This window comes from Schistocerca serialis, chromosome 6 (assembly GCF_023864345.2).
Source record: "Schistocerca serialis cubense isolate TAMUIC-IGC-003099 chromosome 6, iqSchSeri2.2, whole genome shotgun sequence".
NCBI lineage: Eukaryota > Metazoa > Arthropoda > Insecta > Orthoptera > Acrididae > Schistocerca > Schistocerca serialis.
In genome coordinates, this window is record NC_064643.1 from 649,304,279 (window position 1) to 649,326,195 (window position 21,917).

Below are 21,917 nucleotides of genomic sequence, written 5' to 3' on the forward strand. Positions count from 1 at the left end.
AAGTGGGAACTGAAATCAGCCTTGTCTGCAGCCAGACACACTGCTCCAGGACCTGATGAGATCCATTATGACATGGTTTGTCATCTGTGCCCTGAATTCAAAGGACAGCTCCTCTCTTGTTTCAGTCAGATCTGGTTTGATGGACACTGCCTCACAACTTGGGCAGAGGCAATATAAATTCCATTCTGGAAACCAGGCAAGGACTGTAGTGCCCCTAACAGTTACCAGAGTGTAGCCCATACCGGTTGTATTGGGAAGACTCTTGAAGGCATGGTCAACCCCCACCTCATCTGGCTGCTCAAATCCCGAGATAACCTGAGCCACTCCCAATGCAGTTTCAGGTGCTAACATTCCACTCTTGACAACTTAATTCTACTGGAGACAGCAATACAGGAGTCCTTCTTACACCGGAACCATTTGGTTTGTGCATATGACACTGCTTGGAGGTACAAGATCCTTCACCAACTTCATGAATGGGGACTACATGGACGCCTGCCATTCTTATCCAATTCTTTCTCGAGGACTGTCATTTCCAGTATCGCATTGGCAATGCCTTGTCTGACTGCTATGTTCAACGCAGTGTCCTCAGTGTCACATTGTTTGTCATCGCTATCAATGGCATTTCCTCCACAGTCAGATGCCCTGTCAAATGCTCTACTCCTCCTCTGATCTTATAATGACAATGAGGCAGCTACAGCTGATCATTAATAGGCTGAAAATGTGGGCCAGGACAACTGATTCTCGGTTCTCGCCTGAGACTACATGTGTCAATTTTACCCATGTTTGTTGAAGTTTTAACCAACCAGAGCTCACAGTGCGGGACAATATTTTATGTTTTCAAGAAACTGTGCACTTTTTAGGTTTATATTTGACTCAAAATTAAGTTGGCTCCACACCTGAAAGACCTACAAAGAAAGGGCTTCCGGTCATAAATATTTTTGAACTGCCTTAGCGGAAAAATATGGGAAACTGACAGGTGCCACCTCCTGCAGTTTTGTAGGGCATTTGTTCAATCATGTTTAGATTATGGCAGCATGGTCTGTGGATCGGCCTGTTCTTCTTACCTCAAGAAGTTAGATGCTGCCCACCATGAAGGCATTCAGATGTTGACTGGAGCCTTTTGGAGCAGCCCAGTCCCAAGTCTGTGTGCAGAGGCTGGTGAACCATCTGTCTGGATTCAGCGACGTATCCTTTTGGCTTGACAGGCACTGAAAATTTCAGCATCACCTCAATCATTTGACATTTTGTTTAGTGATCCAACCCACCTATGAACGGCTGTTCAGGAATCGGCCCCATGTGACCAAGCCATTTGGGATAGGTGCTACAGCCTGTCTGAAGGATCTGAATCTATCAGGCATCAAAATACCTGCCAGGGATGGAACACATTGCTGCCTTGATGTCTTCAGAGGCCCAAAGTGGTTTTAAGCTTGACACAGTACTCCAGGTTATGTTTTTACAACTTTGTTTTCGTCCATTCTCAGTATGTACCACAGTTTCATTGTTGTTTATACAGCTGTATCCCAGAAAGAGAATGGCCTCGGTTTTTCTGCTCTTTCCCTGATTGGGTTTGTAAAGTGCATCTTCTGGAACAATTTACAAATTACTATGCGGAGTTATATGGCATTCTGATGACACTGGAGAGGGTTCATAGACATCACCATACAAGGTTTCTTGTCTGTTCAGACTCGCTTAGTGCACTACAATCACTTCACTAAATGTATCCTGTTGATCAGCTACTTCAGCTCATCCATAGCTCCTTACAGCAGCTCCAACATTGTGGTAAGGTGCTGATCTGCTTACCAGACTGTATAGCGGACATAGCCCTTTAACACGTGGCTTTCTTCTCAGGTGGGAGGATCTACCACTCTGTGAAGTTCATGGCATGCCACTTTCGGTTCATCATACTGTGGCAGCTTGTGTCCTATATACTGATGTTAGGGGAGCCCTCAGTCTCAATGGAGATCTGCCCACCATTCTCACAGATACTGATTCCAGTGTTACAAGGGTGGTGAAATTTTGTGGACTGTCAGGCCTCACCCCTCAATTGGTGGGGAAGGGAGGCAGACTTAAATACATTATATGCTGCTCTACATGTGAGGACAGCCTTCACTCCCACCCATGAGATTAGCATGCTGACTTTTTGTCAGGGAGCTGATGACCATGATGTCGAGCACCTCTCACCTCAAATCATCATCATCAAGGCATGTGGTGCTGAAGTACAAACAGGGAAGGGGAGAGGTGAGTGAAGGACAGTGACTAACAAAGGTTGAGGCCTGGAGGGTTATGGGAACTTAGGATATGTTGCAGGGAGAGTTCCTGCACAACTCAGAAAATATGGCGTTGGTAGGAAGGATCCAGATGGCAAAGGCCCTGAAGCAGTCATTGAAATGAAGAACATTGTGTTGAGCATTCGTGCTCAGCAGTTGTTTGGTCAAGCTGTTTCTTGGCCGCAGTTTGTTGGCGGCCGTTCATGTGGACAGGCTGCTTGTTGGTTGTCATTTCCATGTAGAACACAGCACAGAGACTGCAGCTTAACTTTTAGATCACATGACTTGTTTCACTGGTAGCTCTGCCCTTGATGGGATAGGTGATGCTTGTGACCAGACTGGAGTACATTATGTGATCAAAAGTATCTGAACACCCCCAAAAACATATGCTTTTAATATTAGGTGCATTGTGCTGCCACCTACTGCCAGGTACTCTGTATCAGCGACCTCAGTAGTCATTAGACATCATGAGAGAGCAGAATGGAACGCCCCACAGAACTCAAGGACTTCGAACGTAGTCAGGTGATTGGGTGTCACTTGTGTCATACGTCTGTACATGAGATTTCCAAACTCCTAAACATCCCTACGTCCACTGTTTCTGATGTGATAGTGAAGTGGAAACATGAAGGGACATGTACAGCACAAAAGCATAAGGCTGACATCATCTGTTGACTGACAGAGACCGCCGGCATTTGGAGGTCGTAATGTGTAATAGGCAGATACCTATCCAGACCATCACACAGGAATTCCAAACTGCATCAGGATCCACTGCAAGTATTAAGGCAGTTTGGCAGGAGGTGAGAAAACTTGGATTTCATAGTTGAGCGGTCGCTCATAAGCCACATATCACTCCAGTAAATGCCAAACGACAAATCGCTTGGTGTAAGGAGCGTAAACATTGGACGATTGAACAGTGGAAAAATGTTGTATGGAGTGACAAATCACGGTACACAATGTGGCTATTCGATGGCAGGGTGTGGATATGGCGAATGCCCAGTGAACTTCATCTGCCAGCGTGTGTAGTGCCAGTAGTAAAATTTGAAGGCAGTGGTGTTATGGTGTGGTCGTGTTTTTCATGGAGGGGACTTGCATCCCTTGTCGTTTTGCATGGCACAATCACAGGACAGGCCTACATTGATGTTTTAAGCACCTTCTTGCTTCCCACTGTTGACGAGCAATTCGGGAATGGTGACTGCATCTTTCAATACGATCGAGCACCTGTTCATAATGCACAGCCTGTGGTGGAGTCGTTACATGACAGTAACATCCCTGTAATGGACTGGCCTGCACAGAGTCCTGACCTGAATCCTATAGAACACCTTTAGGATGTTTTGGAACGCCAACTTCGTGCCAGGACTCACCAAAAGACATCGATACCTCTCCTCAGTGCAGCACTCAGTGAAGAATGGACTAACATTCCCCAAGAAACCTTCCAGCACCTGATTGAATGTATGCCTGTGAGAGTGGAAGCTGTCATCAAGGCTAAGGGTGGACCAACACCATATTGAATTCCAGCATTACCAATGGATGGTGTCACAGACCTGTAAGTCATTTTCAGCCAGGTGTCCGGATACTTTTGATGGCATAGTGTAGATGGTGGTGAGAGGATGTATGGGACAGGTCTCGCATCGAAGTCTATTACAGGGACATGAGCTGTGAGGCAAGGGCAGGGGTTGAGTAGGGATGGACAATGATATTGTGTAGGTACAGTGAGCAGTGGAATACCACTGTGGGAGGGGTGTGAAGGAGAGTGGGTAGGTCATTCCTCATTTCAGGGCACAGTGAGAGGTAGTCGAAACCCTAGCAGAATGTGGTTCAGCTGCTCCAGTCCTGAGTCATTAGGTGGTACTGAGTCATCTGTGGAGGAATGTGGACAGGGTGTCCTCGCCCTTGATCCATATCATAAAAATGTTATCAGTGAATCTGAACCAGTTGAGGGATTTGGGAGTCTGGGTAGTTATGAAGGATTATTCAAGATGGCCCATGAATAGGTTGGCAGAGGATGGTGCCATGCGGGTGCTCACGCCATACCCCATATTTGTTTGTATGTGATGCCTTCAAAGGAGAAGCAATTTTGGGTGAGGATATAGTTGATCATGTGACTAGGAAGGAGGTTGTAGGTCTGGAACGTGCCATGTGTTGTGAAAAGTGGCAAGGCCATGGGCATTAGAGATGTTAGTGTAAAGGAAGGTGGCATCAGTAGTGACAAGCAGCTCATTGTGTGGTAAAGGAACAGAAAGTGTGGAGAGTCAGTAGAGGAAATGGTTGATATCTGTTATATAGGAGGATAGCTTGTGGGTATTAGGCTGAAGGTGTTGGTCTGTGAGAGTGGAGATTCTCTCTGTGGGGGCACAGTAACCGGCCTCAATGGAACGTCCTGGTTAGTTGGGTTTATGGAATTTAGGAAGCATATAGAAGGTAGGAGTGCAGGGAGTGCTAGGGGTGAGGAGAGATATGAACTCTGGGGAGAGGTTCTGGGATGGGCCTAAAGATTTGAGGAGAGACAGGAGACCGTACTGGATTTCTGGAATGGGGACAATGCCAGGTTTTGTAGGTGGGTGAATCAGACAGCTGGCAGTCTTTCTGCAAGGTAATCCTTGTGGTTCAAAACAACAGTGATGGAGCCTTTTTGAGCAGGTAGGACTATGAGGTTGGGATCAGATTTTAGGTGCTGGATTGCAGTTCTCTGCAGAAGTAAGGTTTGGTTGCGTGTTAAGGGATTTGGGGAATGATGGTGAGGCAAGTTTCGAGGTTAAGAAATTCTAGAAAATTATCAGGATGTGGGAATGGATCACAGTTGGGTGGAAGAATGAACTAAGGCAGGCAGAGTTCAACATTGGTATTTGGTTGAGTCTGATCAGTAGGGTTGGTGGCAAAAAGTGTTTCCATTGTAGGGACTAGGCGAAGGAGAGAGAACGTCCTTAAAAAGTCAAGCATGATTGAATTTAAGAGTGGGGCAAAAGGTAATGTTGTTGGAAAGGACTGATACTTCTGTAGGACTAAGGCCTTTGGAGGAAACTTCATGACTACATTTTGAATCTACATAGGTTCTGTATTCTCTCTTGTGGTGGGAGTTTGTGAGGATGGAGTAGATGTAGTAGGACTGTGAGGCAGGGTTTGTCAGTTATGAGGGGATGTAGGTGAGGTTTAGAGACTGTTGTAGAGGTGGTGCATAGTGATAGTCCAAGGTGGCAGTAGAAGGTGAACAGGTTGGAGAGTTTTTCGAGGTGCAGAGCAGGAGAATTTTATGGCTGGAGAGGAGGTAGTGCAAGGAGGTTTGAGTCTGATTTACATGTCGGTGAGGGTTACTATGTTGGTGAGGGTTAAGGACTGGTAGAATGTGACCAAAAGGAGATCATCGCGGAAGGAGGGGTTTGCAGTCGGAGATGAGTAACTTGACAGTAAGACTGTATGGGGAAATTCCATGAGTGAGGCAGCGGTGCAGGAACAGTATATGGGACTTGGTTCTTGATAGTGATTTTATACATAGAAAATGTACTTAGATAGGGAATTACCTTTTGATGTCGTAAGGAGTGCTAGGTGTTTACTTAAGTTAAGACATTTTGATAAAGTCAGACAAAGTTGAAAACCTTTTATATTTTTGTCACAAAATACTTTTCGATAACTTCGTAAATGCAAAATCACAATTTAATGTGATAACTCTTGCTGCAACAACCATTTCTCCATAGTATGACTGCAAAGATTTTTTCAACCTCTTCAGTAATCGTCAAAGATTCCTCCTGTTAGCTGTAGCTTCAGCTTTGTTATTTCCGCAGGCAAATGCACAAAATGTGATTTGATGTAAATCTGCTTTTTCTTAAAATGTGTTTACTTCAGTGCCACTTCTACAAGCTGCATTCATGGCTTCGGAAGTATCTATGACCCAAAAAAGTATTGGGTGCAGTATCATAAGGCTTTTCAATAGAGTGAAGCAAACAGGTTTTAACTATAATAAATTTGAAGGAATTTATAGTTTCTTACTGACTTAACTTCATTGAAATTATCATAGTAAAAAATGGCATCATTTATCCAGCTACTCTGCCCACCACCCCATCCCAATCCCCATCTGGTTAACATAGGCTATGGTGGAGAACTAAATCTGACAGTAAACCTCTAATTGCGGCAACAGAGATGACTTTGTTAGTTGTCAGAATTATCAAACCTTTGTATTTTGTGTGTACATCAGTGTATTCATGTTGTCAATTTAGACATACTGTTTCAGCTACATGATGTAGCACATGGGTGAAACATATAACATGCATTAGGGTAGGATAAATACTTTACTTTCGTTCCTGGCCTTCAACATATTAGGGGACAGCATGACTCATCAACAATAGAATTCTTTTTTTATTTATATTTGTTGGCATTAAGTATATTGACTTCTGCATACATCTACCAAGCCAAACTGGGGCACTTGAGCTCATTATGAAGTTGACAGGCTAACAGAATTAGTGAGATTACTTGTGTTCTGCATTTTCAGCATAATTCTAATGTAAAAGATGCTGTTATGCAACTTGTTGCAATACATGCACTGGGTTAAAAAAAATTATATATTGTGCGTTCTAAATGTCTAAGTTCATGCATTTATATTGATGATATCTTTGAAGTACGCATTTATTCCCCAAATGCTAAAAATGTGCAAGCATACATGCAATATGCATTTGTACAAGTATGAGGGGTGATCAGAAACTGAAGTTACAAGGCTGATGTTCCTGGAGTTTAGTCTGTTATAGAGGAATTAGTAATCTGCTGTAATCTTGATACATGTGGTTGGCAACTGTGCATAGTTGTTTCAGCCACACGCCTTCTACGTGCTAGTTGTAAGTAAACAGAAATGTCAAATTGTTTGGAAGAAATCCACTCAGTTATTTGATTTATATGGGCAAAACAAGTAATCGTAGTTGAAATTCATTGGCAGCTAGTAGAGGCTTACAGAGCAATGGTAATATCTCATCAGCATGTTGCAGAATGGTGTCGAAAGTTTGCAGTCAGTAGAGAAAATCTCACAGATAAGGATCGCAATGGCTGACCCAGCTCTGTGTCAACAGATCTACAGCTTGCTTGGAAGTGCTGATTCGGGACAACAGCAGGATAGTGCTAAAGCATATGACAGTAGAATTAGGAGTGTCATTCAGAAGCATTCGTCACATTGTTCACAATACTCTGCAGTATCGGAAAGTTTGTTCCCAATGGGTTCCATGAACTCTGACCAACTAACACCAGGAGAAGCTCATGGGAGCAAATTGGCAACTTTTGCAATGGCTCTCTTTGGAAGGGAAAAGTTTTCTTCAGCAGATTGTCACAGGCAACAAAATGTGGATCCACCACTCCATCCCCTGCAGCAAGCAGTTGTGGTGGAGTGGAAACACCCCTTCTCTCCAAAGACAAAAGTTTAAGACAATGCCATTTGCAGGGAGGTGATGGCCACAGTGTTTGAGGACAGTGCGAGTGTCATACTCTTGGGATTTTTGGAAAGATGAAGACAGCGACTGCTGACTGGTACTCCGAGACCTTGACACGATTGCAAAGAGCAATCGGGAAGAAATACAAGTAGCTAGGACTTCTCACCAAGAACATCATCTTCGTTCATGCACCATGAGACCCTGTACATCCAAGATCACTACCACACTGGTTCACTGGGATATCATCGACCACCCTCCCTACAGCCTCAATCTTCCTCCAAGTAACTTTGACCATTTTCCTCACTTGAAGGAGCACCTAGGAGGCCGACAATTTGCTTCAAACAAGGAGGTGAAACACTTTGCAGCAACATGGCTGAACAAGCAAAGAAAAGATTTTTACCAGGAGGTTATATTCAAGTTCATCCTATGAAGCAGCAAGTGCCGAAACTGGTACGGAGATCATTAAAAAATAACCTAATATGTGTACTATCATTTACGCCTTGTACAATATCAGCCATTACGGAGGTTACAGAAGTGTACTTGAAGCTGTTGACAAGGATGAATGTGTTCCAGGCATATTCTTGGTCATGTCAAGACTTTTGACACTGTTGACCATAAAATAATGCAAAACGAGCTACAAACACTAGGTGTAAGAGGAATAGTGAATAAGTGGTTCCAGTTTTACCTGGAAAACAAGATGCAAAAGGTAGAGAGAGTTCACACATTTTCTGGTGATAAATTTTTAGTGACACAACTATCCCACAATAAACACACAAACATAGCTGCTCCTTGTGGTAGTTTAGTGGGTCCAGTTCTGTTCTTAGTATAAAATGTGCACTGCAAGTATTGTGGGAATGGGAAGTGCTATTGACGTGCGGTTTTCACCAAATGGAATGGTAGCTAGGGGCTCATATTGCTATCCAATCAACAGATTCTGATAATACTTAGAAAGTGTATTATTTGTTAAACTTGCACTTTTTTACAAGGAACAATGGCAGTTTGCATTAACAAACTAAAAGTATCATAAATTAGAATGACAGTGGTGTTGGTTGCAGGATTCTAGTGCGAGTCATTTACAAGATATCATATTTTGAAACGTTCCCACACAAACACTTGTGCAATACCTGTGGCTCTACGCACCAAAGAACAACGCAAGTGGACACACCAGTTATGTGGATTCGGAGCAGTAACAAGACAATCGACCATCATAGATTGTGTTCAAATGACTACCGGCAGCAGCAATACAAGTTTCCAGCCTGGTGTGGAACGATAGCTGCACATGTGCTAACTTTTCAACAGAGATGTCTGAGCAGGCTTCAATAATATGTCGCTGCATATCATCGGATGTAGTTGGTATGTCCTTGCAGTCAGCACCTTCCAACTTCCCCTGCAGAAAAGTCTACAGATGTCAAATCTGGGGAACAAACTAGCCAAAGTACAGGTACTCTGTGTCCAATCCAATGATTTGGAAACAATTCATGAAGACATTCTATAGTATTTCGTACACTCTGGGCTGGATAGCCGTCATATTGTTCATCGTAGTCTGCAGGGGAATGTCTTGTGGCATCCATGTAAGATAGTATGTTAGGAGGCTACGATATTTGTGCATGTTCAGTGTTCTGTCTATGACAAATCGGCCTATGAGCTGATGGTTCACTATCCCACACCACCTGTTTCCTCTACATGGCCACTGATGGGCTACATGATGAAGCCAACAGGGACTGTCAGCAGAACAATAGCGAATGTTTCGGCAGTTTACTTGGCCATGGTTGGTAAATGGCTTCATCTACATATACATCTACATGATTACTCTGCAATTCACATTTAAGTGCTTGGCAGAGGGTTCATCGAACCACAATCATACTCTCTCCCTACCGTACCACTCCCGAACAGTGTGCGGGAAAAGCGAGCACCCAAACCTTTCTGTTTGAGCTCTGATTTCTCTTATTTTATTTTGATGATCATTCCTACCTATGTAGGTTGGGCTCAACAAAATATTTCCGCATTCGGAAGAGAAAGTTGGTGACTGAAATTTCGTAAATAGATCTCGCCGCGACGAAAAACGTCATTGCTTTAATGACTTCCATCCCAACTCGCGTATCATATCTGCCACACTTTCTCCCCTGTTACGTGATAATACAAAACGAGCTGCCATTTTTTTGCACCCTTTCGATGTCCTCCGTCAATCCCACCTGGTAAGGGTCCCACACCGCACAGCAATATTCTAACAGAGGACGAACGAGTGTAGTGTAAGCTGTCTCTTTAGTGGACTTTTGCATCTTCTAAGTGTCCTGCCAATGAAACGCAACCTTTGGCTCGCCTTCCCCACAATATTATCTATGTGGTCTTTCCAACTGAAGTTGTTCGTAATTTTTACACCCAGGTACTTAGTTGAATCGACAGCCTTGAGAATTGTACTATTTATCAAGTAATCGAATTCCAACGGATTTTATTTGGAACTCATGTGGATCACCTCACACTTTTTGTTATTTAGCGTCAACTGCCACCCCATACAGCAATCTTTTCTAAATCGCTTTGCAACTGATACTGGTCTTCGGATGACCTTCATCAGTGAAGAAGATACATGACAAATCTGGAGTATCCTGTCTTAGTGCCCATGTACAGAAGTTAACACAATTCTCATAACCATTACCATGAAGCACTTGATGGAGGGATGTGATTGGGATGGAACCTATGTCTACAGAGGAAATGTAGGAGACTTCCCTGACTCATGCCACTTCCTCATGCGACTGCACGGGAGCCAACATGTATATCAACTGCAACAGCAACAAGAACATTGTCTAGGTCTTACATTGTCACTTTCACATAACTGGTTGTAGGGGGTAATAAATAATTGCCAAGATGGTTGATGTCGGTTGGGATATCTTGCTGCAAACACCATAAAAGAACAAGCTGCATTCTTTCTACACTCTCCATATACAATGAGCATATCAACTTTTTCTGCACTGGTAAATCTCATTGTCCACTCACGACCTACTACACAGACTATCACATGCTGACTGAATAGCAATCGCAATCGCAATGCACTCAAAGAACAAGCAAGCACACTGTAAGAAGACATAACATACCTAGCAACTATGCTGGTTGAATGGCACAAACAAGTGTTGGTGCAGAAACTTTTCACAATACAATATCTCACAAAAGACTCACTCTAGACTCCTGCAACAAACACCACTTACATTCTCATTTACTCTATTTTTAGTTTGTTAATGTCAATAGGCACTGTTCCATTTAAAAAGTGTATTTTTGCACAAAAGGACACTTTTAAATATTGTTACAATCTCTTTACTGGTTAAAAATATGAGCCCACTGACAACCAATCCATTCTGTGAAAACCACACATCAATAGCACTTTCCAGTTCCGCAATATTTTTGGTGCACGTTTTAGGTGATGCACCCTATATATCAATGATTTTCCAGATAGTATAAGACATGGAGAAAGAATTCTATTCGCTAATGACAGTTACATCATAGACGCTGATAAAACACTAGAGCTCCTATTAGAGAAAGCAAAAGAAAACCCACAGGGTGTTTGACTGACCAACATGTACAAGAAATCAACATTGAAAGAAAAGAAAACAAACAGTATGCTCTCCAGCATAAAGAGGGAAAACAACTGTTGCATTAAGCATAGATGATGAATCTATAGTGTGTGTAAGAAGCACAGAGTTTTTGGTATCAGTATCAACTGTCAGTTAAAAACTCACAGAGATACTAGCAAAAGGGAAGTCATCGGCGTGTCATGCTCTTAGGGTTTTGTTGTCTGTTTGTAACAGACTATGTCTTGTGGTGACATACTATTCTTACATAAATTCAGTTGAATGTTAGCTGTAGATTCTTTCCTGCCAATCAAAAGCTCAAAACATAGCTGATTGACAACTAAAGTTGCTGCTCACTTTGTTCATGACATAGTTCATCATTAACTGACCAATAAACAAATATGTAATAAGGCCATAGAATCTCAGGTAAGTAATAAAAATAAATAAAATCATAAATTTCAATCTACAACTTTAAAATAAACTCCAGGCCTTTTTTTCAGTTCAGTTTTTGGTTAACTTTAGGCCTAGGCTATGCTGCATAACTACCTAGTCTGTTTTACTCTAGACCTTCTGCTGTGGCACAAAAACAGATGAACACTTGACAGCATTCCACATATTACCTAAATACTTAATCTTTTTTAACTTTATCCTGTTCATTTATCAACAAGTAAAAAAGAAAATAAGACTTACTACACCTGAGGCATGTAAATATTGTACGAGTCTTACTAAATAACTTTTGGAATAATTAAGTCATTCCAGCTCTGCCACTGATTTATGTGAGGCACATTACACCCATAATGATCGTCAGGTGCCCTCAACAAAATATATGATAGCTTTCTGTAAATCAGGAGAATAAGTACATCATAAGTCTTCACTTTCAAGCATTACACTAAACACTACACTTCTTACTAGTAAATACACTGCATTGATGTACTGTAGCATTCCTAACATAACACAGAGTCCACTAATAATAAACTCTGCTGTTTCAGCAGACAATAATTTGCATAACATGCTATGTAAAATACACTGACAGAAAAAAACATCACAACACAAAAAAAGAATAATGTAGAGTAATAAAATTTCAGGAATAAATTTGTGCAGGTAAAAATCAAACAATGGAAAATCCAGGCTGGAATGTAACAACATATTTAAGTGATTAACATTGCGAGATCACAGGTTATAATGTAAGCACAAGATAACCCATTAAAAATGTAAAATGCTGGTACATTAATAACCAGTGTAACTGCCAGACTGTTGAATGCAAGCATGCAAACATGCATACATTGTGTTGTACAGGTACCTGGTGTCAGTTTTGGGATGGAGTTCCTTTGTCTGTTGTCCTTCACCCGTTCCAATACAGGAACAGGTAATGCTGTTTGTGAATGACAATGGAATTATCTTCTGATGATGTCCCATATGTGCTCGATTGGAGACATATCTAATGATTGAGATCGAGCAGCCCAAGACAATATGTCGACATTACTGTAGACGAGGATATAGTCGGGAAGGGAGGGAGGGAGGTTCCGGACCATCCTGCCCTACAACCCGAATGAAATTACATGTGACCTAGTTGCCCTGTACTGAAATTGAAAGATATTTTGATTTTCAATCCTGCAATGAAAACAGAATATGCATCATTGGTAATCAATAAGCCCATCGAACAACAGTTCAGTTCTTACTTGTGCTTGAATTAAATGTAATAAGTGCTGGCATTCATTGTTTTTGTGCTGTGTGCTGTCATGATAGTTTTTAATTATCAATAAGTTTGTAAAAAGAAAGAAAGAAGAAGAAGAAAGACGATTTTGATTTGTCCACCAGCATTACGGACAGCTAAAAACATGTACACCCTACTATAATAGTCTAATTACCTGCCTGTAGCAGTTTAATGTTAGCACTGGAGTCCTTATTTGGAGACTGGTAAAACTTTGGGTTGCAATATTTCAGTATTTCACAAGGCAGCAGAGTGGTAAATATATCTGTATATAACATGAAATGGAAATCAGTGCATCAAAATAGACTTAGATTTACCTGTGTCATCCAAAAATCACATCAGTCAACAGAATTATTGCCCAAATTACAGTGGTTGCATTTCTTAAAAAAATTTGCTTGAACTTCTGTCACTAGCCCAGATGGCAAAATATTGTCTAATGTGGTCACATGGGTGGTACTCAATTATGAAAACCAGTTTCAGTGCAGAACGATGGGGAGGGGTTTGTGGAGAGTGAAAAAGCAAAATGGTTGTGTGCCAAAAGCACATTCTATAGTTCATTCATTTCTGAAAGCAGTTCTCTCGGGGCTGCTCGAATTTTTCCAAGCCAACAGTGTGCTGTATCCCCTCCCTTTCATCCAGAATCTAATTATGCCCCTATAATAACTGAGCCTGGAGTTCCATGCACAATTAAATCTCAGTTAGTTACATATTCCATGGATCCATGGATCATTTTACATGATAGATTGTAATTATGTGGAACAAGTCATTTTATATTCAAATTGCAAATTAATTTTTACATATGGTTACATTCTGATTCTGAACTACTTTTAAAGAAAAAGAAAAAAAGGGGGAAATATGGACTATCAGAATTGCATCTTTTGTTGTGATGCATTTTATTATTTTAAAACATTGTACAACAACCAGTGTTACTGAGCAAAGGGGCACAGTGGTTAGCACACCTGACCTGCATTCAAGAGGATGACAGTTCAAACCTGCATCCAGCCATCCTGATTTAGGTTTTCCGTGATTTCCCTAAATTGTTCTAGGCAAATGCCAGGATGGTTTCTTTGAAAGGGTACAACCAACTTCCTTCCCCATCCTCCCCTAATCAGATGGGACCTATGACCCTGTTTGGTCCCCTCCCCCATATCAACCTTCAACCAACAACTAGTGCTTCCACATTCTCCATCGACCGGGTAGCGCTGTTCATTGAGGCGCTGAGTTGAGGCAAATCCATATATTTGAGAGATGAGGTGGTTTGAATCCATCAGCTGACACGTTGCACGCGTGAAGTTTGGTGTGCCGTAACCAGCCCTGGTTTACAGTATAGCACTTAATCCATCATTCCACTGTGAAGATGATGGTTAAGTCATGGGTCTTATTGAAATATTCCTAACAGTCTTTCACTTTTTCTGTATGTACCAGTGTTTTACTGTCTGGAATTAGCATTTCTTGAGTGTGTGCATGTTCATATCTTCCTGTATGTTTGTGTAACATTTCAAACATACTATTTTGATGGATTGTGCAAACAGAACTGTAGAAATGGCTAACTTCCCCCCCCCCCACCCCCTCCTATCTCTCCACCCCTCCCTCCCTCCTCCCCCTCCTCCCCCTCCCTCCCTCCCTCCCTCTCTCTCTCTCTCTCTCTCTCTCTCTCTCTCTCTCTCTCTCTCTCTCTCTCTCTCTCTCTCTCTCTCGTTTAAAAAAATCTTGATGAGCATGTCTGCCCTTAGTTTATTATATAAGCTGTGATTAAGCTGTAGTTAAATTAATTCGCAGTATACATTGGCATCTCATGTATTTGTAACACTGTGTTCTTATTTAGTGACAAATCCTTCAGAATATAATCTATGAATGTTTTATTCATTACTTTTGTATTATTACAGCTACACTACACTTGTATTATGCTCGATTTATGAATCATTTCTTGCATTCTATAAAACTTGTACCACACAAGGAGCCATTTGCAAGACTCATTGTGCAAGGTATGGTGATGGGGCGAAGTTACAGAGTGAAAGCAACAGGAAAATACATTCCAGAATCAGAAGTGGACTTATCTGGTAAGTACATTGTCTGTGTATTGTTAGACTCAACAATTTTGTAGTTTCCATTGACTTGTACAAAAACAAGGCTGTTGCATTTTTCAAGCAGGATACAAATGTTTTAAGTAGGTATTGAATTGATGCAGAACATCCTAAGTATCTCATGAAAAAGTATTGCATTCACCAGTATGTAGTGAAGACAGAGAATTTATTTCAAACCACAGTAAACTTTAAGGTATATTTTCTGTTATAGTGCAAATTATTGTTGTTACATGCCTGATATTATCTCTAGTTGTATAAGGGAGATTTGAAATGGACTCAAGCATTTAAAAGAAACTTCTTTGAAGTTTGTGTGTATGGTTAAATGATATCACTGCTGATTACAAACTACATACAGATAAGCTTTATGATGTATGACAGTAAGTATATAAATACTACATACACTTTGGCACTCAGTATACAAGCCTTTGGTATTTCAGTTACAAATAGTATGAAAATTTCCAGAAAGGGAAGTTCTGAGCATAAATGACTTTAAACTATAATGTAACAGATGTAAATGAAAATGGGTAGAATGAGGAGGAATAACAAGGAAAGAAATTGGAAAAGTTTACAACATATGAGTATTCTCATGACCAATTGAATTATAAATAGCTGTTGTGTTGAAAAAAGAGATGGACACAGCATGTGGTGTGACTGGGATATTGTAATGGACATCTGCATGACAATCAGGCACAAAAAGAGCAAGGTGCGCAATGCCGAAGCATTTGTTAGTGGGCATACAGTGGATGCCCATCACAAGGGACTCTCCAAGGTTCTGCAGCACTGGAATTTCCATAAGACACTGTGTTCACGCTGTACTATAAGTACACCAGTCTGAGGAAAAACCACCCGTACCAGTCAGCAGCCATGCACAACACCATGTTGATGGCAATGACGCCCTTTGGCTAATGTGAATTGTAATAACAAATACCCATGCCACGCGACAGCTTAGTATTGAACAACAAAAACAACTGGTGAGCATTTCCTTCCTCATTGTTGTATGGTACGGAAGGTACCACCACTCATGTACATCTACTAATCACGTTGCATGGTACAGAGGTTGAGAAAATGGGAATGTGGACTGGCAAGTCATATTGATGTAATTGTGCCAATGGCATTGAAAACCACATGGTATTATGTATCCCTCTTGCTAGCAGGGCACTGCTCAAGCTGTTCTTGGAAGTATTTTTGTGAAGATGATGTTTACATGGAATTAAAAATGGTCCCTTGAGTGTCTGCTCAAATATCACTGGCAGTCAATTGTTGCATTCATTTCTTCATATAGTGCACCACCCATTGTTTGTGAATTGTGACAGAATAGTGTGAGCAGCACTGGATGCAAACAAGGGTGGTTGGTAGCACTTTGGTCCTGGCTCTGATCAGCCTCCAGGAGTTGTGATTGTTGGTTGAGTGGTAATGGGTCTGAATGTTTCTCTATTGCTTTTAATTTTTTGTGCAGTCCATGACTCAGTACACTGCTGCCAGTTTCAGAACAAATGAGTGTGCTATGAGGCAAGTGTTTTTAATTCACTTGTTCTTCACTGCAGTGTATTGCTGATAATGGGCACTCTGGAAGGGATGCACATTGTGAAAATAGCTCTGCAGTTGCATTCCACAATCTCTACTTCCCTCCCTCCCTCTCTCCCCCTCTGTCTCTGTCACCATCTCCCCATCCCCCTCCCCCTCACACTTAAAACTTGGATGTTAAACATCATTTTCCATGCTTGTCCCATAGCTTTTTGCCTAAGTTCTCATTAAATATTCTAACTCAGTTATTAATTATAACAGGATCCTGTGAGCATTCTAACTGGACAGCAATGCTGAACATTTTTATACATAAAACGATATTGTCAGCAACTGTTGCACTACACCCTTATTGCTAAGATTACTATGAAAAGCAGTCCAAAGCAATATCCATTCTGAAAATTTGGCAGTCAAATATTAGTTTGTATTGATTTACATGTATCAGTTGAGATTGCATCATTTCTAAGACTTTTTGATAAACCTTCATATTTCTTGTGTGTCCTTGGCTGAGGGGTGTTATGGACTACAAGTGAAATGCACAAGGGCCATGACAGCTGTTTATTATTTTTGTAAGAAACAGAACTCAAATACAAGGTCCATGGGTGAATGTCCACACAATTTAAATACAAACAGAAATATCATTCCTAGACATTGCTTGGGATGTGCCTACATGTTGAAATCCACAAGTCCTAGTAGGCAGCAGAGCAGACTGAGCCGAAGATGATCAGTGGTAGGCTCCAACAGGGCGCTTGGAGTGTGCCCTCGAGGACAGTGGGCTTCACGGATGTTGGGCATCAGTAGACATCGGAGGCAATGTGTTAGTGATGACAGCTCCTGGTGAGACTGTGGTGCTTCTAGGGCATCGGGTGTCAGCAGATGTCTGAGGTGATAGCTTGACAATGGCGGCCACTGGGTAGATGCAATGTAGCGAGGCGTGGCACTTGGGGCAGCAGACAGTGGTCCAGAGTAGTGTCAGCGACCAGTGCTCAACAGTGAGGGTGATTACTCTGATCAGTGAGCTGCTAGGGTGGCCGACATGAAGCCTGTAGTGGTACTGGCTGAAGCATGGTGAGACAGTGGCCTAAATATGCTCCAGCAGAAGGATACCACCAGTGTGGTGTTGAATGGGCATGTAATAAAGGTGACAGAGTAGTGCCCTGACTACAGTGTTCTCTACCACAATGGGCACACTGCCTATTGATGAGACTGGCACCAACAGATGCCACGGAGGCTGTGGGAAGCTGTGGCATAAAGAGCCTGAGCCATGCATTGCTAGGCATGTAAACAGCTCAGTGAGTCATGTTGATATGAGCTGTTCACTCACTTTTACCTGGAGAGGCGGCAGCCCGCAATACCTCCCTGGTATTGTACTTTGGACCTCGTAGCTACAAACAGGCCAGACCTTATCGATGACATCAGAATGTAGACAGGGAGTAGTCAATATGATGTCATTGTAGTGACTATGGTTACATAAGTTAATAAATCAGTCAAGAGTGCTAGCAGAGTGTTTCTGTTAGAAAGAACAGGTAAGCAGTTGTTAGCTTCTCATTTAGTGAACTGCACTCATTTTGTTCCAGAATGATGGACATAGAGGAATTAAGGGCAAAGTTTAAACAGATTGTAAATCATGCTCTGCACAACTATGTGTGGATTAACGATGGAAAAGAGCCACCATGGTTTAATAATGAAATTCAGAAAATGCTGAGGAAACAAAGGCTGTTGTACTTCTGGTTCAAAAGAAGACATGCAAATGATGACAGGCAAAGATTATAGAGATTAATGCATCTGTGAAAAGATTTATGCACGAAGCGCAGAACAGCTACCACCATCATGCCTTCGCTAAAGATCTAGTGGAGAACCCGAAAGAATTCTGGTCCTATGTAAATTTGCTAAGCAGGTCTAAGGCTTACATCCAGTCACTTATTTGATCAGTCTGGTTTGGCAGTAGAAGATAGCAAAAGGAAGGCCAAAGTTTTAAATTCCATGATTAACAAATTTTTCACGCAGGAGAATCATACAAATGTACTGTCATCTGATCATCGCACAGAGTCCCATATGGATAATATAGTAATAAACAACCCTGGCATAGAGAAACAACTGAAAAAGTTGAAAATAAATAAGTTGCCAGGTCGACATGGAATTCCAGTTCAGTTTTACAAAGAGTACTCTTAGGTCATTGGCCCCTTACATAGTTTGCGTTTATTGTAAATCTCTCCACAAGTGCAAAGGGGCAAGCGGCTGGTGTATAAAAAGGATAAAATTACAGACCAATATCCTTAATATTGATTTGGTGCAGAATTCTAGAGCACATTCTGAGTTCAAATATAATAAATTTCCTTGAGACCGAAAAGTTCATGTCCACGATCAGCACAAAAAAATTGTTCAAATGGCTCTGAGCACTATGGGACTTAACATCTATGGTCATCAGTCCCCTAGAACTTAGAACTAGTTAAACCTAACTAACCTAAGGACATCACACAACACCCAGTCATCACTAGGCAGAGAAAATCCCTGACCCCGCAATCAGCACACATTTAGAAAGTATCGCTTGTGCAAAACCCCAGCTTGCTCTTTTTTCACATGATATACTGCATACTATGGATGAAGGGCAACAAGCTAATTCCATATTTTTAGATATCCATAAAACATTCGACATGGTACCCCACTGCAGGCTGTTAATGAACGTACAAGCATATGGAATACGCTCCCAGATATGTGACTGGCTCAAAGACTTCTTAAGTAATAGAATCCAGTATGTTGTCCTCAATGGTGAGTGTTCATCACAGACACAGGTAATGTCAGGGAAGTGTGATAGGACCTATATACATAAATGATGTATATACTTCTATACATAAATATATCTAAAAACAAAGATGGTTATAATAGAGGGAAACTTTCCACGTAGGAAAAATATATCTAAAAACAAAGATGATGTGACTTACCAAATGAAAGTGCTGGCAGGTCGACAGACACACAAACAAACACAAACATACACACGAAATTCAAGCTTTCGCAACAAACTGTTGCCTCATCAGGAAAGAGGGAAGGAGAGGGAAAGACGAAAGGATGTGGTTTTTAAGGGAGAGGGTAAGGAGTCATTCCAATCCCGGGAGCGGAAAGACTTACCTTAGGGGGAAAAAAGGACAGGTATACACTCGCGCGCACACACACACACATATCCATCCACACATATACAGACACAAGCAGACATATTTAAAGACCAATATGTCTGCTTGTGTCTGTATATGTGTGGATGGATATGTGTGTGTATGTGTGCGCACGAGTGTATACCCGTCCTTTTTTCCCCCTAAGGTAAGTCTTTCCGCTCCCGGGATTGGAATGACTCCTTACCCTCTCCCTTAAAACCCACATCCTTTCGTCTTTCCCTCTCCTTCCCTCTTTCCTGATGAGGCAACATTTTGTTGCGAAAGCTTGAATTTTGTGTGTATGTTTGTGTGTCTGTAGACCTGCCAGCACTTTCATTTGGTAAGTCACATCATCTTTGTTTTTAGATATATAAAAACAAAGATGATGTAACTTATCAAACGAAAGCGCTGGCATGTTGATAGACAACTTCTATACATAAATACGAATATACATAAATACATATATACGTAAATGATCTGACTGACAGGATGGGCAGCAACCTGCAGTTTTTTGCTGATGATGCTATGGTGTACAGGAAGTTACCAAAGATCAGGGACTGTAGGATGATACAAAATGGCCTAGACAAAATTTGTAGTTGATGTGATGAATGGCAACTGGCTCTAAATGTAGAAAAATGTTAGTTAATGCAGATGAGGAGGAAAAACAAACCCATAATGTTGAGATAGAGCATTAGTACTCTCCTGCTTGACACAGCCACGTCATTTAAATATCCGAGCATAAAGTTTCGAAGCAGTATGAAATGCAATGAGCATGTAAGGATTGTGGTAGGTAAGGTTAATGGTCGACTTCGGTTTATTGGGAGAATTTGAGAAAAGTTTGGTTCATATGTAAAGGAGACTGCGTGTAGGACGCTAGTGCAACCTATTCTTCAGCATTGCTTGAGTGTGTTGGATTCACACTAGGTCAGATTGAAAGAAGACGCCAAAGCAGTTCAGAGGCAATCTGTTAGATTTGTTACTGGTAGGTTTGATCAGAATGCAAGTGGTACAGATATGCTTTGGGAATTAAAGTGGGAGTACCTGGAGGGAAGAAGACACTCATTTCGAAGAACACTGCAGAGAAAGTGTAAAGGACCAGCCTTTGAAGCTGACTGCAGAATGATCCTTCTGCTGCCAGCAAACATTTCACTTAGGGGCCATGAAGATATGATACGAGAAATTGGGGCTCATACGGAGGCATATAGACATTCGTTTTTCCCTCGCTTTATCTGCGAGTGTAACAGGAAAGGAAACCACTAGTAGTGGTACAGCATACACTCCACCACGCATCGTTTGGTGGCTTGCGGAATATGTATGTGGATGTAGATGTAGATGTTGATGTTGATGGTATGCGTAGCAGTTTAGTCCCTGGCAGATGCTCTATATTCTATGAAACTTTGGGAGAAATACAGGGTATCAGTAAATTACTGCCACTGTATTTCAGTCATTTGTAGAGTCTTCAGGCCATCTTCAGGTTATAATGCCAAAAGTACACTGATTTACTGTTTTATCCTGCCAGCACAAGCATGGTGTACTTGCAAGTCATTAAACAGGTGTTACTGGAGCACACACGCTTCTGCTGTGAGACTGTCCATTGTTCTGAACACATTTCATGACAAAAGCCCACCTCATTGATATCGGATCAGTCAGTTGGTAAAATCTCACAAGAACTCTGTTATGCAGAGCACAGAGTTTCCCAATAACATATCCCTCTGTGTCATCTAAATGGTCTGTTATGTAGAGCACAGAGTTTCACAATAGCATATATGTCATCCAAATGGATACCACTGTTATGGTTGGTCAGGTCCTCAGATGTATTTCTGCTGATCTGTTGACAGTGTAGTCCCAATATTTCAATGCGTGGGGCCACAATTTTTGTTTCAGAGCATCCATTGAATGACTAGTAGAAATGTAGTGGTTGGCAATAGCACTTTGGCTGCCTTACAGAAGACAAGTATGCCACTAATACTCCAGAATGTGGGTGGTTTGCCTTATATACAATTTTCCAAACTTGCACAGAATTCTGTAAACCATTGCCTTGCACAGTACCTAGTTGTCTTTGACCAATCTCAGAACTCCCAAGATTATTGCTGGAGGACCAAAGACCTCTTTAACCTGATGTTTTCTCAGTACTGTACATATGTTCATAGAAACATTCCCAATACATGACAAGTAAACTGCAATCCTGAAAGTCTCATATGCTTTCTTCCATCATTTACTTCTCTT

The 21,917-nt window shown here is 41.5% G+C and overlaps 1 protein-coding gene across 2 annotated transcripts in view; it reads left to right on the forward strand.

The window, feature by feature from the left end:
- The window catches only part of LOC126484574 (leucine--tRNA ligase, mitochondrial), a 146,326-nt gene that overhangs the window by 72,922 nt on the left and 51,487 nt on the right, over nt 1–21,917 (forward strand). For both annotated transcript variants that reach the window (XM_050108134.1, XM_050108135.1), the window contains exon 7: nt 14,827–15,000. In XM_050108134.1, coding sequence (XP_049964091.1) covers nt 14,827–15,000 — 174 coding nt within the window. The remainder of the gene's footprint in view (nt 1–14,826; nt 15,001–21,917) is intronic.